This window comes from Coregonus clupeaformis, chromosome 40 (genome assembly GCF_020615455.1).
Source record: "Coregonus clupeaformis isolate EN_2021a chromosome 40, ASM2061545v1, whole genome shotgun sequence".
Lineage (NCBI taxonomy): Eukaryota > Metazoa > Chordata > Actinopteri > Salmoniformes > Salmonidae > Coregonus > Coregonus clupeaformis.
The window spans coordinates 2,807,291-2,824,186 of NC_059231.1; the positions used below are offsets into that span (position 1 = coordinate 2,807,291).

The 16,896-nt window shown below is 46.1% G+C and overlaps 1 protein-coding gene across 1 annotated transcript in view; it reads left to right on the forward strand.

Annotated features, from left to right (window-relative positions):
* Positions 1-16,896, forward strand: part of LOC121555092 (potassium voltage-gated channel subfamily H member 3) — a 169,131-nt gene that overhangs the window by 133,666 nt on the left and 18,569 nt on the right. Inside the window, exons 5-7 of the mRNA XM_045211996.1 lie at positions 11,946-12,201; positions 15,398-15,555; positions 15,858-16,062. Coding sequence (XP_045067931.1) covers positions 11,946-12,201; positions 15,398-15,555; positions 15,858-16,062 — 619 coding nt within the window. The remainder of the gene's footprint in view (positions 1-11,945; positions 12,202-15,397; positions 15,556-15,857; positions 16,063-16,896) is intronic.

The window sequence follows — 16,896 nt, forward strand, 5'->3', positions numbered from 1 at the left end:
TCTGCCTCTCCTCACATCCTCCTGAACATGTTGTTGATGTGTCTGTATCTCCTCACCCCTCCTGAACATGTTGTTGATGTGTCTGTCTCTCCTCACATCCTCCTGAACATGTTGTTGATGTGTCTGTCTCTCCCCACCCCTCCTGAACATGTTGTTGATGTGTCTGCCTCTCCTCACCCCTCCTGAACATGTTGTTGATGTGTCTGTCTCTCCTCACATCCTCCTGAACATGTTGTTGATGTGTCTGCCTCTCCTCACATCCTCCTGAACATGTTGTTGATGTGTCTGCCTCTCCTCACCCCTCCTGAACATGTTGTTGATGTGTCTGTCTCTCCTCAAATCCTCCTGAACATGTTGTTGATGTGTCTGTCTCTCCTCACATCCTCCGGAACATGTTGTTGATGTGTCTGCCTCTCCTCACATCCTCCTGAACATGTTGTTGATGTGTCTGTATCTCCTCACCCCTCCTGAACATGTTGTTGATGTGTCTGTCTCTCCTCACATCCTCCTGAACATGTTGTTGATGTGTCTGTCTCTCCCCACCCTCCTGAACATATTGTTGATGTGTCTGCCTCTCCTCACCCCTCCTGAACATGTTGTTGATGTGTCTGTCTCTCCTCACATCCTCCTGAACATGTTGTTGATGTGTCTGCCTCTCCTCACATCCTCCTGAACATGTTGTTGATGTGTCTGCCTCTCCTCACATCCTCCTGAACATGTTGTTGATGTGTCTGTCTCTCCTCACCCCTCCTGAACATGTTGTTGATGTGTCTGTCTCTCCTCACCCCTCCTGAACATGTTGTTGATGTGTCTCTCTCTCCTCACATACTCCTGAACATGTTGTTGATGTGTCTGTCTCACCTCACATCCTCCTGAACATGTTGTTGATGTGTCTCTCTCTCCTCACCCCTCCTGAACATGTTGTTGATGTGTCTGTCTCTCCTCAAATCCTCCTGAACATGTTGTTGATGTGTCTCTCTCTCTCCTCACATCCTCCTGAACATGTTGTTGATGTGTCTCTCTCTCCTCACCCCTCCTGAACATGTTGTTGATGTGTCTCTCTCTCCTCACATCCTCCTGAACATGTTGTTGATGTGTCTGTCTCTCCTCACGTCCTCCTGAACATGTTGTTGATGTGTCTGTCTCACCTCACATCCTCCTGAACATGTTGTTGATGTGTCTCTCTCTCCTCACCCCTCCTGAACATGTTGTTGATGTGTCTTTCTCTCCTCACCCCTCCTGAACATGTTGTTGATGTGTCTGTCTCACCTCACATCCTCCTGAACATGTTGTTGATGTGTCTCTCTCTCCTCACCCCTCCTGAACATGTTGTTGATGTGTCTGTATCTCCTCACCCCTCCTGAACATGTTGTTGATGTGTCTGTCTCTCCTCACATCCTCCTGAACATGTTGTTGATGTGTCTCTCTCTCCTCACCCCTCCTGAACATGTTGTTGATGTGTCTATCTCTCCTCACATCCTCCTGAACATGTTGTTGATGTGTCTGTATCTCCTCACCCCTCCTGAACATGTTGTTGATGTGTCTGTCTCTCCTCACATCGTCCTGAACATGTTGTTGATGTGTCTGTCTCTCCTCACATCCTCCTGAACATGTTGTTGATGTGTCTGTCTCTCCTCACCCCTCCTGAACATGTTGTTGATGTGTCTGTCTCTCCTCACATCCTCCTGAACATGTTGTTGATGTGTCTGTCTCTCCTCACATCCTCCTGAACATGTTGTTGATGTGTCTGTCTCTCCCCACCCCTCCTGAACATGTTGTTGATGTGTCTCTCTCTCCTCACATCCTCCTGAACATGTTGTTGATGTGTCTGTCTCTCCTCACATCGTCCTGAACATGTTGTTGATGTGTCTCTCTCTCCTCACATCCTCCTGAACATGTTGTTGATGTGTCTGTCTCACCTCACATCCTCCTGAACATGTTGTTGATGTGTCTCTCTCTCCTCACCCCTCCTGAACATGTTGTTGATGTGTCTTTCTCTCCTCACCCCTCCTGAACATGTTGTTGATGTGTCTCTCTCTCCTCACCCCTCCTGAACATGTTGTTGATGTGTCTGTATCTCCTCACCCCTCCTGAACATGTTGTTGATGTGTCTGTCTCTCCTCACGTCCTCCTGAACATGTTGTTGATGTGTCTGTCTCCCCTCACCCCTCCTGAACATGTTGTTGATGTGTCTGTATCTCCTCACCCCTCCTTAACATGTTGTTGATGTGTCTGTATCTCCTCACCCCTCCTGAACATGTTGTTGATGTGTCTGTCTCTCCTCACGTCCTCCTGAACATGTTGTTGATGTGTCTCTCTCTCCTCACCCCTCCTGAACATGTTGTTGATGTGTCTCTCTCTCCTCACATACTCCTGAACATGTTGTTGATGTGTCTGTCTCTCCTCACATCCTCCTGAACATGTTGTTGATGTGTCTGTCTCTCCTCACCCCTCCTGAACATGTTGTTGATGTGTCTGTTTCTCCTCACCCTCCTGAACATGTTGTTGATGTGTCTGTCTCTCCTCACATCGTCCTGAACATGTTGTTGATGTGTCTGTCTCTCCTCACATCCTCCTGAACATGTTGTTGATGTGTCTGTCTCTCCTCACCCTCCTGAACATGTTGTTGATGTGTCTGTCTCTCCTCACATCCTCCTGAACATGTTGTTGATGTGTCTATCTCTCTCACATCCTCCTGAACATGTTGTTGATGTGTCTGTATCTCCTCACCCCTCCTGAACATGTTGTTGATGTGTCTGTCTCTCCTCACATCGTCCTGAACATGTTGTTGATGTGTCTGTCTCTCCTCACATCCTCCTGAACATGTTGTTGATGTGTCTGTCTCTCCTCACCCCTCCTGAACATGTTGTTGATGTGTCTGTCTCTCCTCACATCCTCCTGAATATGTTGTTGATGTGTCTGTCTCTCCTCACATCCTCCTGAACATGTTGTTGATGTGTCTCTCTCTCCTCACATCCTCCTGAACATGTTGTTGATGTGTCTGTCTCTCCTCACATCCTCCTGAACATGTTGTTGATGTGTCTGTCTCTCCCTCACCTCTCCTGAACATGTCGTTGATGTGTCTATCTCTCCTCACATCCTCCTGAACATGTTGTTGATGTGTCTCTCTCCTCACCCCTCCTGAACATGTTTTTGATGTGTCTGTCTCTCCTCACATCCTCCTGAACATGTTGTTGATGTGTCTGTCTCTCCTCACCCCTCCTGAACATGTTGTTGATGTGTCTGTCTCTCCTCACATCCTCCTGAACATGTTGTTGATGTGTCTGTATCTCCTCAAATCCTCCTGAACATGTTGTTGATGTGTCTGTCTCTCCCCACCCCTCCTGAACATGTTGTTGATGTGTCTATCTCTCCTCACATCCTCCTGAACATGTTGTTGATGTGTCTGTCTCTCCTCACCCCTCCTGAACATGTTGTTGATGTGTCTGTCTCTCCCCACCCCTCCTGAACATGTTGTTGATGTGTCTCTCTCTCCTCACATCCTCCTGAACATGTTGTTGATGTGTCTGTCTCTCCTCACCCCTCCTGAACATGTTGTTGATGTGTCTCTCTCTCCTCACATCCTCCTGAACATGTTGTTGATGTGTCTGTCTCTCCTCACATCGTCCTGAACATGTTGTTGATGTGTCTCTCTCTCCTCACATCCTCCTGAACATGTTGTTGATGTGTATGTCTCACCTCACATCCTCCTGAACATGTTGTTGATGTGTCTCTCTCTCCTCACCCTCCTGAACATGTTGTTGATGTGTCTTTCTCTCCTCACCCCCTCCTGAACATGTTGTTGATGTGTCTCTCTCTCCTCACCCATCCTGAACATGTTGTTGATGTGTCTGTATCTCCTCACCCCTCCTGAACATGTTGTTGATGTGTCTGTCTCTCCTCACGTCCTCCTGAACATGTTGTTGATGTGTCTGTCTCCCCTCACCCCTCCTGAACATGTTGTTGATGTGTCTGTATCTCCTCACCCCTCCTTAACATGTTGTTGATGTGTCTGTATCTCCTCACCCCTCCTGAACATGTTGTTGATGTGTCTGTCTCTCCTCACGTCCTCCTGAACATGTTGTTGATGTGTCTCTCTCTCCTCACCCCTCCTGAACATGTTGTTGATGTGTCTCTCTCTCCTCACATACTCCTGAACATGTTGTTGATGTGTCTGTCTCTCCTCACATCCTCCTGAACATGTTGTTGATGTGTCTGTCTCTCCTCACCCCTCCTGAACATGTTGTTGATGTGTCTGTTTCTCCTCACCCCTCCTGAACATGTTGTTGATGTGTCTGTCTCTCCTCACATCGTCCTGAACATGTTGTTGATGTGTCTGTCTCTCCTCACATCCTCCTGAACATGTTGTTGATGTGTCTGTCTCTCCTCACCCCTCCTGAACATGTTGTTGATGTGTCTGTCTCTCCTCACATCCTCCTGAACATGTTGTTGATGTGTCTATCTCTCCTCACATCCTCCTGAACATGTTGTTGATGTGTCTGTATCTCCTCACCCCTCCTGAACATGTTGTTGATGTGTCTGTCTCTCCTCACATCGTCCTGAACATGTTGTTGATGTGTCTGTCTCTCCTCACATCCTCCTGAACATGTTGTTGATGTGTCTGTCTCTCCTCACCCCTCCTGAACATGTTGTTGATGTGTCTGTCTCTCCTCACATCCTCCTGAATATGTTGTTGATGTGTCTGTCTCTCCTCACATCCTCCTGAACATGTTGTTGATGTGTCTCTCTCTCCTCACATCCTCCTGAACATGTTGTTGATGTGTCTGTCTCTCCTCACATCCTCCTGAACATGTTGTTGATGTGTCTGTCTCTCCTCACCTCTCCTGAACATGTCATTGATGTGTCTATCTCTCCTCACATCCTCCTGAACATGTTGTTGATGTGTCTCTCTCCTCACCCCTCCTGAACATGTTTTTGATGTGTCTGTCTCTCCTCACATCCTCCTGAACATGTTGTTGATGTGTCTGTCTCTCCTCACCCCCTCCTGAACATGTTGTTGATGTGTCTGTCTCTCCTCACATCCTCCTGAACATGTTGTTGATGTGTCTGTATCTCCTCACCCTCCTGAACATGTTGTTGATGTGTCTGTCTCTCCCCACCCCTCCTGAACATGTTGTTGATGTGTCTATCTCTCCTCACATCCTCCTGAACATGTTGTTGATGTGTCAGTCTCTCCTCACCCCTCCTGAACATGTTGTTGATGTGTCTGTCTCTCCCCACCCCTCCTGAACATGTTGTTGACGTGTCTCTCTCTCCTCACATCCTCCTGAACATGTTGTTGATGTGTCTGTCTCTCCTCACCCCTCCTGAACATGTTGTTGATGTGTCTGTTTCTCCTCACATCCTCCTGAACATGTTGTTGATGTGTCTATCTCTCCTCACATCCTCCTGAACATGTTGTTGATGTGTCTGTATCTCCTCACCCCTCCTGAACATGTTGTTGATGTGTCTCTCTCTCTCACATCCTCCTGAACATGTTGTTGATGTGTCTGTCTCCCCTCACCCCTCCTGAATATGTTGTTGATGTGTCTGTCTCTCCTCACATCCTCCTGAACATGTTGTTGATGTGTCTGTCTCTCCTCACCCTCCTGAACATGTTGTTGATGTGTCTGTCTCTCCTCACATCCTCCTGAACATGTTGTTGATGTGTCTCTCTCTCCTCACCCCTCCTGAACATGTTGTTGATGTGTCTCTCTCTCCTCACCCCTCCTGAACATGTTGTTGATGTGTCTCTCTCTCCTCACATCCTCCTGAACATGTTGTTGATGTGTCTGTCTCTCCTCACCTCCTGAACATGTTGTTGATGTGTCTGTTTCTCCTCACCCCTCCTGAACATGTTGTTGATGTGTCTGTCTCTCCTCACATCGTCCTGAACATGTTGTTGATGTGTCTGTCTCTCCTCACATCCTCCTGAACATGTTGTTGATGTGTCTGTCTCTCCTCACCCCTCCTGAACATGTTGTTGATGTGTCTGTCTCTCCTCACATCCTCCTGAACATGTTGTTGATGTGTCTGTCTCTCCTCACATCCTCCTGAACATGTTGTTGATGTGTCTGTATCTCCTCACCCTCCTGAACATGTTGTTGATGTGTCTGTCTCTCCTCACATCGTCCTGAACATGTTGTTGATGTGTCTGTCTCTCCTCACATCCTCCTGAACATGTTGTTGATGTGTCTGTCTCTCCTCACCCCTCCTGAACATGTTGTTGATGTGTCTGTCTCTCCTCACATCCTCCTGAATATGTTGTTGATGTGTCTGTCTCTCCTCACATCCTCCTGAACATGTTGTTGATGTGTCTCTCTCTCCTCACATCCTCCTGAACATGTTGTTGATGTGTCTGTCTCACCTCACATCCTCCTGAACATGTTGTTGATGTGTCTCTCTCTCCTCACCCCTCCTGAACATGTTGTTGATGTGTCTTTCTCTCCTCACCCCTCCTGAACATGTTGTTGATGTGTCTCTCTCTCCTCACCCATCCTGAACATGTTGTTGATGTGTCTGTATCTCCTCACCCCTCCTGAACATGTTGTTGATGTGTCTGTCTCTCCTCACGTCCTCCTGAACATGTTGTTGATGTGTCTGTCTCCCTCACCCCTCCTGAACATGCTGTTGATGTGTCTGTATCTCCTCACCCCCTCCTTAACATGTTGTTGATGTGTCTGTATCTCCTCACCCCTCCTGAACATGTTGTTGATGTGTCTGTCTCTCCTCACGTCCTCCTGAACATGTTGTTGATGTGTCTCTCTCTCCTCACCCTCCTGAACATGTTGTTGATGTGTCTCTCTCTCCTCACATACTCCTGAACATGTTGTTGATGTGTCTGTCTCTCCTCACATCCTCCTGAACATGTTGTTGATGTGTCTGTCTCTCCTCACCCCTCCTGAACATGTTGTTGATGTGTCTGTTTCTCCTCACCCCTCCTGAACATGTTGTTGATGTGTCTGTCTCTCCTCACATCGTCCTGAACATGTTGTTGATGTGTCTGTCTCTCCTCACATCCTCCTGAACATGTTGTTGATGTGTCTGTCTCTCCTCACCCCTCCTGAACATGTTGTTGATGTGTCTGTCTCTCCTCACATCCTCCTGAACATGTTGTTGATGTGTCTATCTCTCCTCACATCCTCCTGAACATGTTGTTGATGTGTCTGTATCTCCTCACCCCTCCTGAACATGTTGTTGATGTGTCTGTCTCTCCTCACATCGTCCTGAACATGTTGTTGATGTGTCTGTCTCTCCTCACATCCTCCTGAACATGTTGTTGATGTGTCTGTCTCTCCTCACCCTCCTGAACATGTTGTTGATGTGTCTGTCTCTCCTCACATCCTCCTGAATATGTTGTTGATGTGTCTGTCTCTCCTCACATCCTCCTGAACATGTTGTTGATGTGTCTCTCTCTCCTCACATCCTCCTGAACATGTTGTTGATGTGTCTGTCTCTCCTCACATCCTCCTGAACATGTTGTTGATGTGTCTGTCTCTCCTCACCTCTCCTGAACATGTCGTTGATGTGTCTATCTCTCCTCACATCCTCCTGAACATGTTGTTGATGTGTCTCTCTCTCCTCACCCCTCCTGAACATGTTTTTGATGTGTCTGTCTCTCCTCACATCCTCCTGAACATGTTGTTGATGTGTCTGTCTCTCCTCACCCCTCCTGAACATGTTGTTGATGTGTCTGTCTCTCCTCACATCCTCCTGAACATGTTGTTGATGTGTCTGTATCTCCTCAAATCCTCCTGAACATGTTGTTGATGTGTCTGTCTCTCCCCACCCCTCCTGAACATGTTGTTGATGTGTCTATCTCTCCTCACATCCTCCTGAACATGTTGTTGATGTGTCTGTCTCTCCTCACCCTCCTGAACATGTTGTTGATGTGTCTGTCTCTCCCCACCCCTCCTGAACATGTTGTTGATGTGTCTCTCTCTCCTCACATCCTCCTGAACATGTTGTTGATGTGTCTGTCTCTCCTCACCCCTCCTGAACATGTTGTTGATGTGTCTCTCTCTCCTCACATCCTCCTGAACATGTTGTTGATGTGTCTGTCTCTCCTCACATCGTCCTGAACATGTTGTTGATGTGTCTCTCTCTCCTCACATCCTCCTGAACATGTTGTTGATGTGTATGTCTCACCTCACATCCTCCTGAACATGTTGTTGATGTGTCTCTCTCTCCTCACCCCTCCTGAACATGTTGTTGATGTGTCTTTCCACCGAAAGACTCTCCTCACCCATCCTGAACATGTTGTTGATGTGTCTGTATCTCCTCACCCCTCCTGAACATGTTGTTGATGTGTCTGTCTCTCCTCACGTCCTCCTGAACATGTTGTTGATGTGTCTGTCTCCCCTCACCCCTCCTGAACATGTTGTTGATGTGTCTGTATCTCCTCACCCCTCCTTAACATGTTGTTGATGTGTCTGTATCTCCTCACCCTCCTGAACATGTTGTTGATGTGTCTGTCTCTCCTCACGTCCTCCTGAACATGTTGTTGATGTGTCTCTCTCTCCTCACCCCTCCTGAACATGTTGTTGATGTGTCTCTCTCTCCTCACATACTCCTGAACATGTTGTTGATGTGTCTGTCTCTCCTCACATCCTCCTGAACATGTTGTTGATGTGTCTGTCTCTCCTCACCCCTCCTGAACATGTTGTTGATGTGTCTGTTTCTCCTCACCCCCTCCTGAACATGTTGTTGATGTGTCTGTCTCTCCTCACATCGTCCTGAACATGTTGTTGATGTGTCTGTCTCTCCTCACATCCTCCTGAACATGTTGTTGATGTGTCTGTCTCTCCTCACCCCTCCTGAACATGTTGTTGATGTGTCTGTCTCTCCTCACATCCTCCTGAACATGTTGTTGATGTGTCTATCTCTCCTCACATCCTCCTGAACATGTTGTTGATGTGTCTGTATCTCCTCACCCCTCCTGAACATGTTGTTGATGTGTCTGTCTCTCCTCACATCGTCCTGAACATGTTGTTGATGTGTCTGTCTCTCCTCACATCCTCCTGAACATGTTGTTGATGTGTCTGTCTCTCCTCACCCCTCCTGAACATGTTGTTGATGTGTCTGTCTCTCCTCACATCCTCCTGAATATGTTGTTGATGTGTCTGTCTCTCCTCACATCCTCCTGAACATGTTGTTGATGTGTCTCTCTCTCCTCACATCCTCCTGAACATGTTGTTGATGTGTCTGTCTCTCCTCACATCCTCCTGAACATGTTGTTGATGTGTCTGTCTCTCCTCACCTCTCCTGAACATGTCATTGATGTGTCTATCTCTCCTCACATCCTCCTGAACATGTTGTTGATGTGTCTCTCTCTCCTCACCCCTCCTGAACATGTTTTTGATGTGTCTGTCTCTCCTCACATCCTCCTGAACATGTTGTTGATGTGTCTGTCTCTCCTCACCCCTCCTGAACATGTTGTTGATGTGTCTGTCTCTCCTCACATCCTCCTGAACATGTTGTTGATGTGTCTGTATCTCCTCACCCCTCCTGAACATGTTGTTGATGTGTCTGTCTCTCCCCACCCCTCCTGAACATGTTGTTGATGTGTCTATCTCTCCTCACATCCTCCTGAACATGTTGTTGATGTGTCTGTCTCTCCTCACCCCTCCTGAACATGTTGTTGATGTGTCTGTCTCTCCCCACCCCTCCTGAACATGTTGTTGACGTGTCTCTCTCTCCTCACATCCTCCTGAACATGTTGTTGATGTGTCTGTCTCTCCTCACCCCTCCTGAACATGTTGTTGATGTGTCTGTTTCTCCTCACATCCTCCTGAACATGTTGTTGATGTGTCTATCTCTCCTCACATCCTCCTGAACATGTTGTTGATGTGTCTGTATCTCCTCACCCCTCCTGAACATGTTGTTGATGTGTCTCTCTCTCCTCACATCCTCCTGAACATGTTGTTGATGTGTCTGTCTCCCCTCACCCCTCCTGAATATGTTGTTGATGTGTCTGTCTCTCCTCACATCCTCCTGAACATGTTGTTGATGTGTCTGTCTCTCCTCACCCCTCCTGAACATGTTGTTGATGTGTCTGTCTCTCCTCACATCCTCCTGAACATGTTGTTGATGTGTCTCTCTCTCCTCACCCCTCCTGAACATGTTGTTGATGTGTCTGTCTCTCCTCACCCTCCTGAACATGTTGTTGATGTGTCTGTCTCTCCTCACATCCTCCTGAACATGTTGTTGATGTGTCTCTCTCTCCTCACCCCTCCTGAACATGTTGTTGATGTGTCTCTCTCTCCTCACCCCTCCTGAACATGTTGTTGATGTGTCTCTCTCTCCTCACATCCTCCTGAACATGTTGTTGATGTGTCTGTCTCTCCTCACCCCTCCTGAACATGTTGTTGATGTGTCTGTCTCTCCTCACTCCTCCTGAACATGTTGTTGATGTGTCTGTCTCTCCTCACATCGTCCTGAACATGTTGTTGATGTGTCTGTCTCTCCTCACATCCTCCTGAACATGTTGTTGATGTGTCTGTCTCTCCTCACCCCTCCTGAACATGTTGTTGATGTGTCTGTCTCTCCTCACATCCTCCTGAACATGTTGTTGATGTGTCTCTATCTCTCCTCACATCCTCCTGAACATGTTGTTGATGTGTCTGTATCTCCTCACCCCTCCTGAACATGTTGTTGATGTGTCTGTCTCTCCTCACATCGTCCTGAACATGTTGTTGATGTGTCTGTCTCTCCTCACATCCTCCTGAACATGTTGTTGATGTGTCTGTCTCTCCTCACCCCTCCTGAACATGTTGTTGATGTGTCTGTCTCTCCTCACATCCTCCTGAATATGTTGTTGATGTGTCTGTCTCTCCTCACATCCTCCTGAACATGTTGTTGATGTGTCTCTCTCCTCACATCCTCCTGAACATGTTGTTGATGTGTCTGTCTCTCCTCACATCCTCCTGAACATGTTGTTGATGTGTCTGTCTCTCCTCACCTCTCCTGAACATGTCGTTGATGTGTCTATCTCTCCTCACATCCTCCTGAACATGTTGTTGATGTGTCTCTCTCTCCTCACCCCTCCTGAACATGTTTTTGATGTGTCTGTCTCTCCTCACATCCTCCTGAACATGTTGTTGATGTGTCTGTCTCTCCTCACCCCTCCTGAACATGTTGTTGATGTGTCTGTCTCTCCTCACATCCTCCTGAACATGTTGTTGATGTGTCTGTATCTCCTCACCCCTCCTGAACATGTTGTTGATGTGTCTGTCTCTCCCCACCCCTCCTGAACATGTTGTTGATGTGTCTATCTCTCCTCACATCCTCCTGAACATGTTGTTGATGTGTCTGTCTCTCCTCACCCCTCCTGAACATGTTGTTGATGTGTCTGTCTCTCCCCACCCCCTCCTGAACATGTTGTTGACGTGTCTCTCTCTCCTCACATCCTCCTGAACATGTTGTTGATGTGTCTGTCTCTCCTCACCCCTCCTGAACATGTTGTTGATGTGTCTGTTTCTCCTCACATCCTCCTGAACATGTTGTTGATGTGTCTATCTCTCCTCACATCCTCCTGAACATGTTGTTGATGTGTCTGTATCTCCTCACCCCTCCTGAACATGTTGTTGATGTGTCTGTCTCTCCTCACATCCTCCTGAACATGTTGTTGATGTGTCTGTCTCCCCTCACCCCTCCTGAATATGTTGTTGATGTGTCTGTCTCTCCTCACATCCTCCTGAACATGTTGTTGATGTGTCTGTCTCTCCTCACCCCTCCTGAACATGTTGTTGATGTGTCTGTCTCTCCTCACATCCTCCTGAACATGTTGTTGATGTGTCTCTCTCTCCTCACCCCTCCTGAACATGTTGTTGATGTGTCTATCTCTCCTCACCCCTCCTGAACATGTTGTTGATGTGTCTCTCTCTCCTCACATCCTCCTGAACATGTTGTTGATGTGTCTCTCTCTCCCCCCATTACCACTCCAGAACATGTTTGGGGACAAGCCTCCCATCCCAGAGTACAAGGTGGCAGCCATTCAGAAATCCCGATTAATCTTGCTCCACTACGGGACCTTCAAGGCTGGCTGGGATTGGCTAATCCTGTTGGCTACCTTCTATGTAGCAGTCACAGTGCCCTATAATGTGTGTTTCACTGTGGTGGGGGGGCGGGATGAAGGAAGCTCCGCCCCCCGCAGCCCCCCCAGTGTGAGTGACATCCTGGTGGAGATCCTGTTTATGCTGGGTAAGGAGAAGAGGGCTAATGTTATTCTGATATTATTCTAATATTAACATTCTTCTAACGTTGCTCCAACATTATCTAACATGATCTATTGCATCTATTAATCTAACATTATTCCAACACTATTCTAACATGTTCTAACATGACTGCATGCCCCTATTTAAAGACTTTACTCCCCACGCACACTTCATAATCTCGATCCCTTATATCCTCTGTCAATGGATTGTCATAAAACGTATGGCTAGAGAACATCCTCTTTCTACACAAATACATGAACACACCGTTTTCCCTCAAACCTCCATGGAACTACACCTGACATTCACTGAGTTGATGTTTCCCTTCATTTCATCCAACACTAATTATATTTCCTCCAGGTACTTAGTACACTACCGGTCAAAAGTTTTACAACACCTACTCATTGAAGTGTTGTTCTTTATTTTTACTATTTTCTACATGGTAGAATAATAGTGAAGATATCAAAACTATGAAATAACACATATGGAATCATGTAGTAACAAAAAAGTGTTTAACAAATTAAAATATATTTTATATTTGAGGTTCTTCAAATAGCCACCCTTTGCCTTGATGACAGCTTTGCACACTCTTGGCATTCTCTCAACCAGCTTCATGGGGTAGTCACCTGGAATGCATTTAGATTAACAGGTGTGCCTTCTTTAAAGTTAATTTGTGGAATTTCTTTCCTTCTTAATGCGTTTGAGCCAATCAGTTGTGTTGTGACAAGGTAGGGGGGTATACAGAAGATAGCCCTATTTGTTAAAAGACCAAGTCCATATTATGGCAAGAACAGCTGAAATAAGCAAAGAGAAACGACATGAAGGTCAGTCAATGCGGAACATTTCAAGAATTTTGAACGTTTCTTCAAGTGCAGTCGCAAAAACCATCAAGCGCTATGATGAAACTGGCTCTCATGAGGACCGCCACAGGAATGGAAGACCCAGAGTTACCTCTGCTGCAGAGGATAAGTTCATTAGAGTTACCAGCCTCTGAAATTGCAGCCTAAATAAATGCTTCACAGAGTTCAAGTAACAGACACATCTCAACATCAACTGTTCAGAGGAGACTGTGTGAATCAGGCCTTCATGGTCGAATTGCTGCAAAGAAACCACTACTAAAGGACACCAATAATAAGAAGAGACTTGCTTGGGCCAAGAAACACAAGCAATGGACATTAGACTGATGGAAATGTATCCTTTGGTCTGGAGTCCAAATTGGAGATTTTTGGTTCCAACCGCCGTGTCTTTGTGAGACGCGGTGTGGGTGAACGGATGATCTCCGCATTTGTATTTCCCACCGTAAAGCATGGAGGAGGAGGTGTTACGGTGTGGGGTTGCTTTTCTGGTGACACTGTCTGTGATTGATTTAGAATTCCAGGCACACTTAACCAGCATGGCTACAACAGCATTCTACAGCGATACGCCATCCCATCTGGTTTGGGCTTAGTGGGACTAACATTTGTTTTTCAACAGGACAATGACCCAACACACTTCCAGGCTGTTTAAGGGCTATTTTACCAAGAAGGAGAGTGATGGAGTGCTGCATCAGATGACCTGGCCTCCACAATCCCCCGACCTCAACCAAATTGAGATGGTTTGGGATGAGTCGGATGGCAGAGTGAAGGAAAAGCAGCCAACAAGTGCACAGCGTATGTGGGAACTCCTTCAAGACTGTTGGAAAAGCATTCCAGGTGAAGCTGGTTGAGAGAATGCCAAGAGTGTGCAAAGCTGTCATCAAGGCAAAGGGTGTCTATTTGAAAAATCTCAACTACAAAATATATTTTGATTTGTTTAAACTTTTTTGGTTACTACATGATTCCATATGTGTTATTTCATAGTTTTGATGTCTTCACTATTATTCTACAATGTAGAAAATAGTAAAAATAAACCTTGAATGAGTAGGTGTTCTAAAACTTTTGACCGGTAGTGTACATTCATTATGGGAGAATACATACAGTCATCTAATTCAATGAAAGTTAATGATAATGAACACTTATTTGTTCATCATTGTATTACTGGCCCCTGATGGAAACTCTGCCCACCGTCTCTCTCTCTCTCTCTGTCTCTCTCTGTCTCTCTGTTTCTCTCTCTCTCTCTGTCTCTCTCTGTCTCTCTGTATCTCTGTGTCTCTGTCTCTCTCTGTCTCTCTCTCTCTCTCTCTCTGTCTCTCTGTGTCTCTCTCTCTCTGTCTCTCTCTGTCTCTCTCTCTCTCTGTCTCTCTCTCTCTCTCTCTGTCTCTCTCTGTCTCTCTGTCTCTCTCTGTCTCTGTCTCTCTCTGTCTCTCTGTCTATCTCTGTCTCTCTGTCTCTCTATGTCTCTCTGTATCTGTGTCTCTGTCTCTCTCTGTGTCTCTCTCTCTCTGTCTCTCTCTGTCTCTCTCTCTCTCTCTCTCTGTCTCTCTCTCTCTCTGTCTCTCTGTGTTTCTGTCTCTCTCTATGTGTCTCTCTCTGTCTCTCTGTCTCTCTCTGTCTCTCTGTATCTCTGTGTATCTCTGTGTCTCTGTCTCTCTCTGTCTCTCTGTATCTCTGTCTCTGTCTCTCTGTCTCTGTATCTCTCTGTATCTCTGTATCTCTGTCTCTCTCTGTCTCTCTGTATATATGTCTCTGTCTTTCTGTCTCTGTATCTCTGTGTCTCTGTCTCTCTCTCTCTGTATCTCTGTGTCTCTGTCTCTCTCTGTCTCTCTGTATCTCTGTGTCTCTGTCTCTCTCTCTCTCTCTGTCTCTCTCTGTCTCTCTGTATCGCTGTCTCTCTGTCTCTCTGTATCTCTGTGTCTCTGTCTCTCTCTCTGTCTCTCTCTGTCTCTCTGTATCTCTGTGTGTCTGTTTATGTCTCTCTCTCTCTGTCTCTCTATGTCTCTCTGTATCTCTGTGTCTGTCTCTCTGTCTTTCTGTCTCTTTCTGTTTCTATAGGCAGACAGATGGACATTATAAAAGTTAACTAACTGCAGTGTTAATGATGCATCTCTAGTCAAATTATATGACCACCTGGAACTGACCATTTCTCTAGATTGTCAACACTTTTAAAAACAAATAATAGCCTCTATCCATGTACAGCAGTGAACTTATAATATGTACAGCAGTGAACTTATAACTTATATATCAACAATGGTACATTCATATTGAGATACATAGGAATGTATTGCGGAAGGAATGTACATGAATAGATCCTATCTTGTCGTTCTACAGATATCGCTTTGAACTTCCGGACGACCTTTGTGAGCACATCGGGCCAGGTGGTGTATGACGCTCGCTCCATCTGTGTGCACTACGTCACCACCTGGCTGTTTGTTGACCTCATCGCTGCCTTGCCCTTTGACCTGCTCTATGCCTTTAACGTCAGTGTGGTGAGTGTCTCTGTGTGTGACTGGTTACAGGACAAAATAATATCAGTACAAATTAACAGTAGAACAGTGGCTCTGGTTGGTATAGGGGTGTGAGGGATGGATTGTTAAGGAAACAGAGACCATATTAGCTTCGGAACTATCCCTACTAAGATCAATCCAGATTTGTTACACAAGGCCTTATGGGTACTGTAGGACACCATTCTACAAAGGATCTCTGAAATATAGGACTGATACCTAAAATGTCAGGATTCATCAAACGCTGTCACAGAGCTCATAATGGATGTCTGTGTGTGTTTCTACAGTACTTTGGGGTCCACCTGCTGAAGACAGTGCGGTTGCTGCGCCTGCTGAGGCTGCTTCAGAAACTGGAGCGTTACTCCCAGTACAGTGCTGTAGTCCTCACCCTGCTCATGTCCATGTTCGCCCTGCTGGCCCACTGGATGGCCTGCGTCTGGTACTTCATCGGACGCAGAGAGATCGAAAACAGCCCCAACTCTTGGGACATTGGTCAGTACACCAGCATGTCTGCATGTCACATTGAGATTGTCATCCGTTTTTCAAGGGAGCCAAGAAGCAGCTTCACAGGCATTCAGTCGTTTTGTATTTCATTCTCATGGATGCTTGTGATGCTGTTGCTTGGCTAGGGCTGGCCTTGCAAATCAGATTATGATCGTTAAAGTGACATGCCTTGTTAAATAAAATACGAATGAATAAAACATGGGTTCTACTAGACCTTTTGTACAATGACTGTAATCATGATGCAACTGCATTCAATTCAGGACTTCTAACACGCGTCTGGCAGTTTCAAAATCATTTTAGCCTGAGATTTGATCAGTAAACAGCAGTCATGCAGTCTTGAAAGGATGAATCTCCCTTAGAGTTTTCATTATAAATGCAATGGATGATTTTAATAAGGCGAAACCTTGTTGATATTCGACACGCATCACTCAATGGAAAACTGCTTCTTAAAATCTTCTGGGTAGACAGAAAAATACACACCTACGCATGTATGCACAAACACACCCAGGCACTCACACACGTACACATACATACATACATACATACATACATACACACACACACACACACACACACACACACACACACACACACACACACACACACACACACACACACACACACACACACAAACACACAGTCTTAGTCAGATAGTGAACTGTAATCCATTTTGATTTTGTGAACTATAGCAGATATGGCAGAGGCCAACTGGCCCAGTCCAGACTATGTGTTCTCTCTCTCAACCTGCCAGATCCATACACACACAGACACACACACACACACACACACAAGATTAATATCCTGCGTTCTCCTCAAGCACAA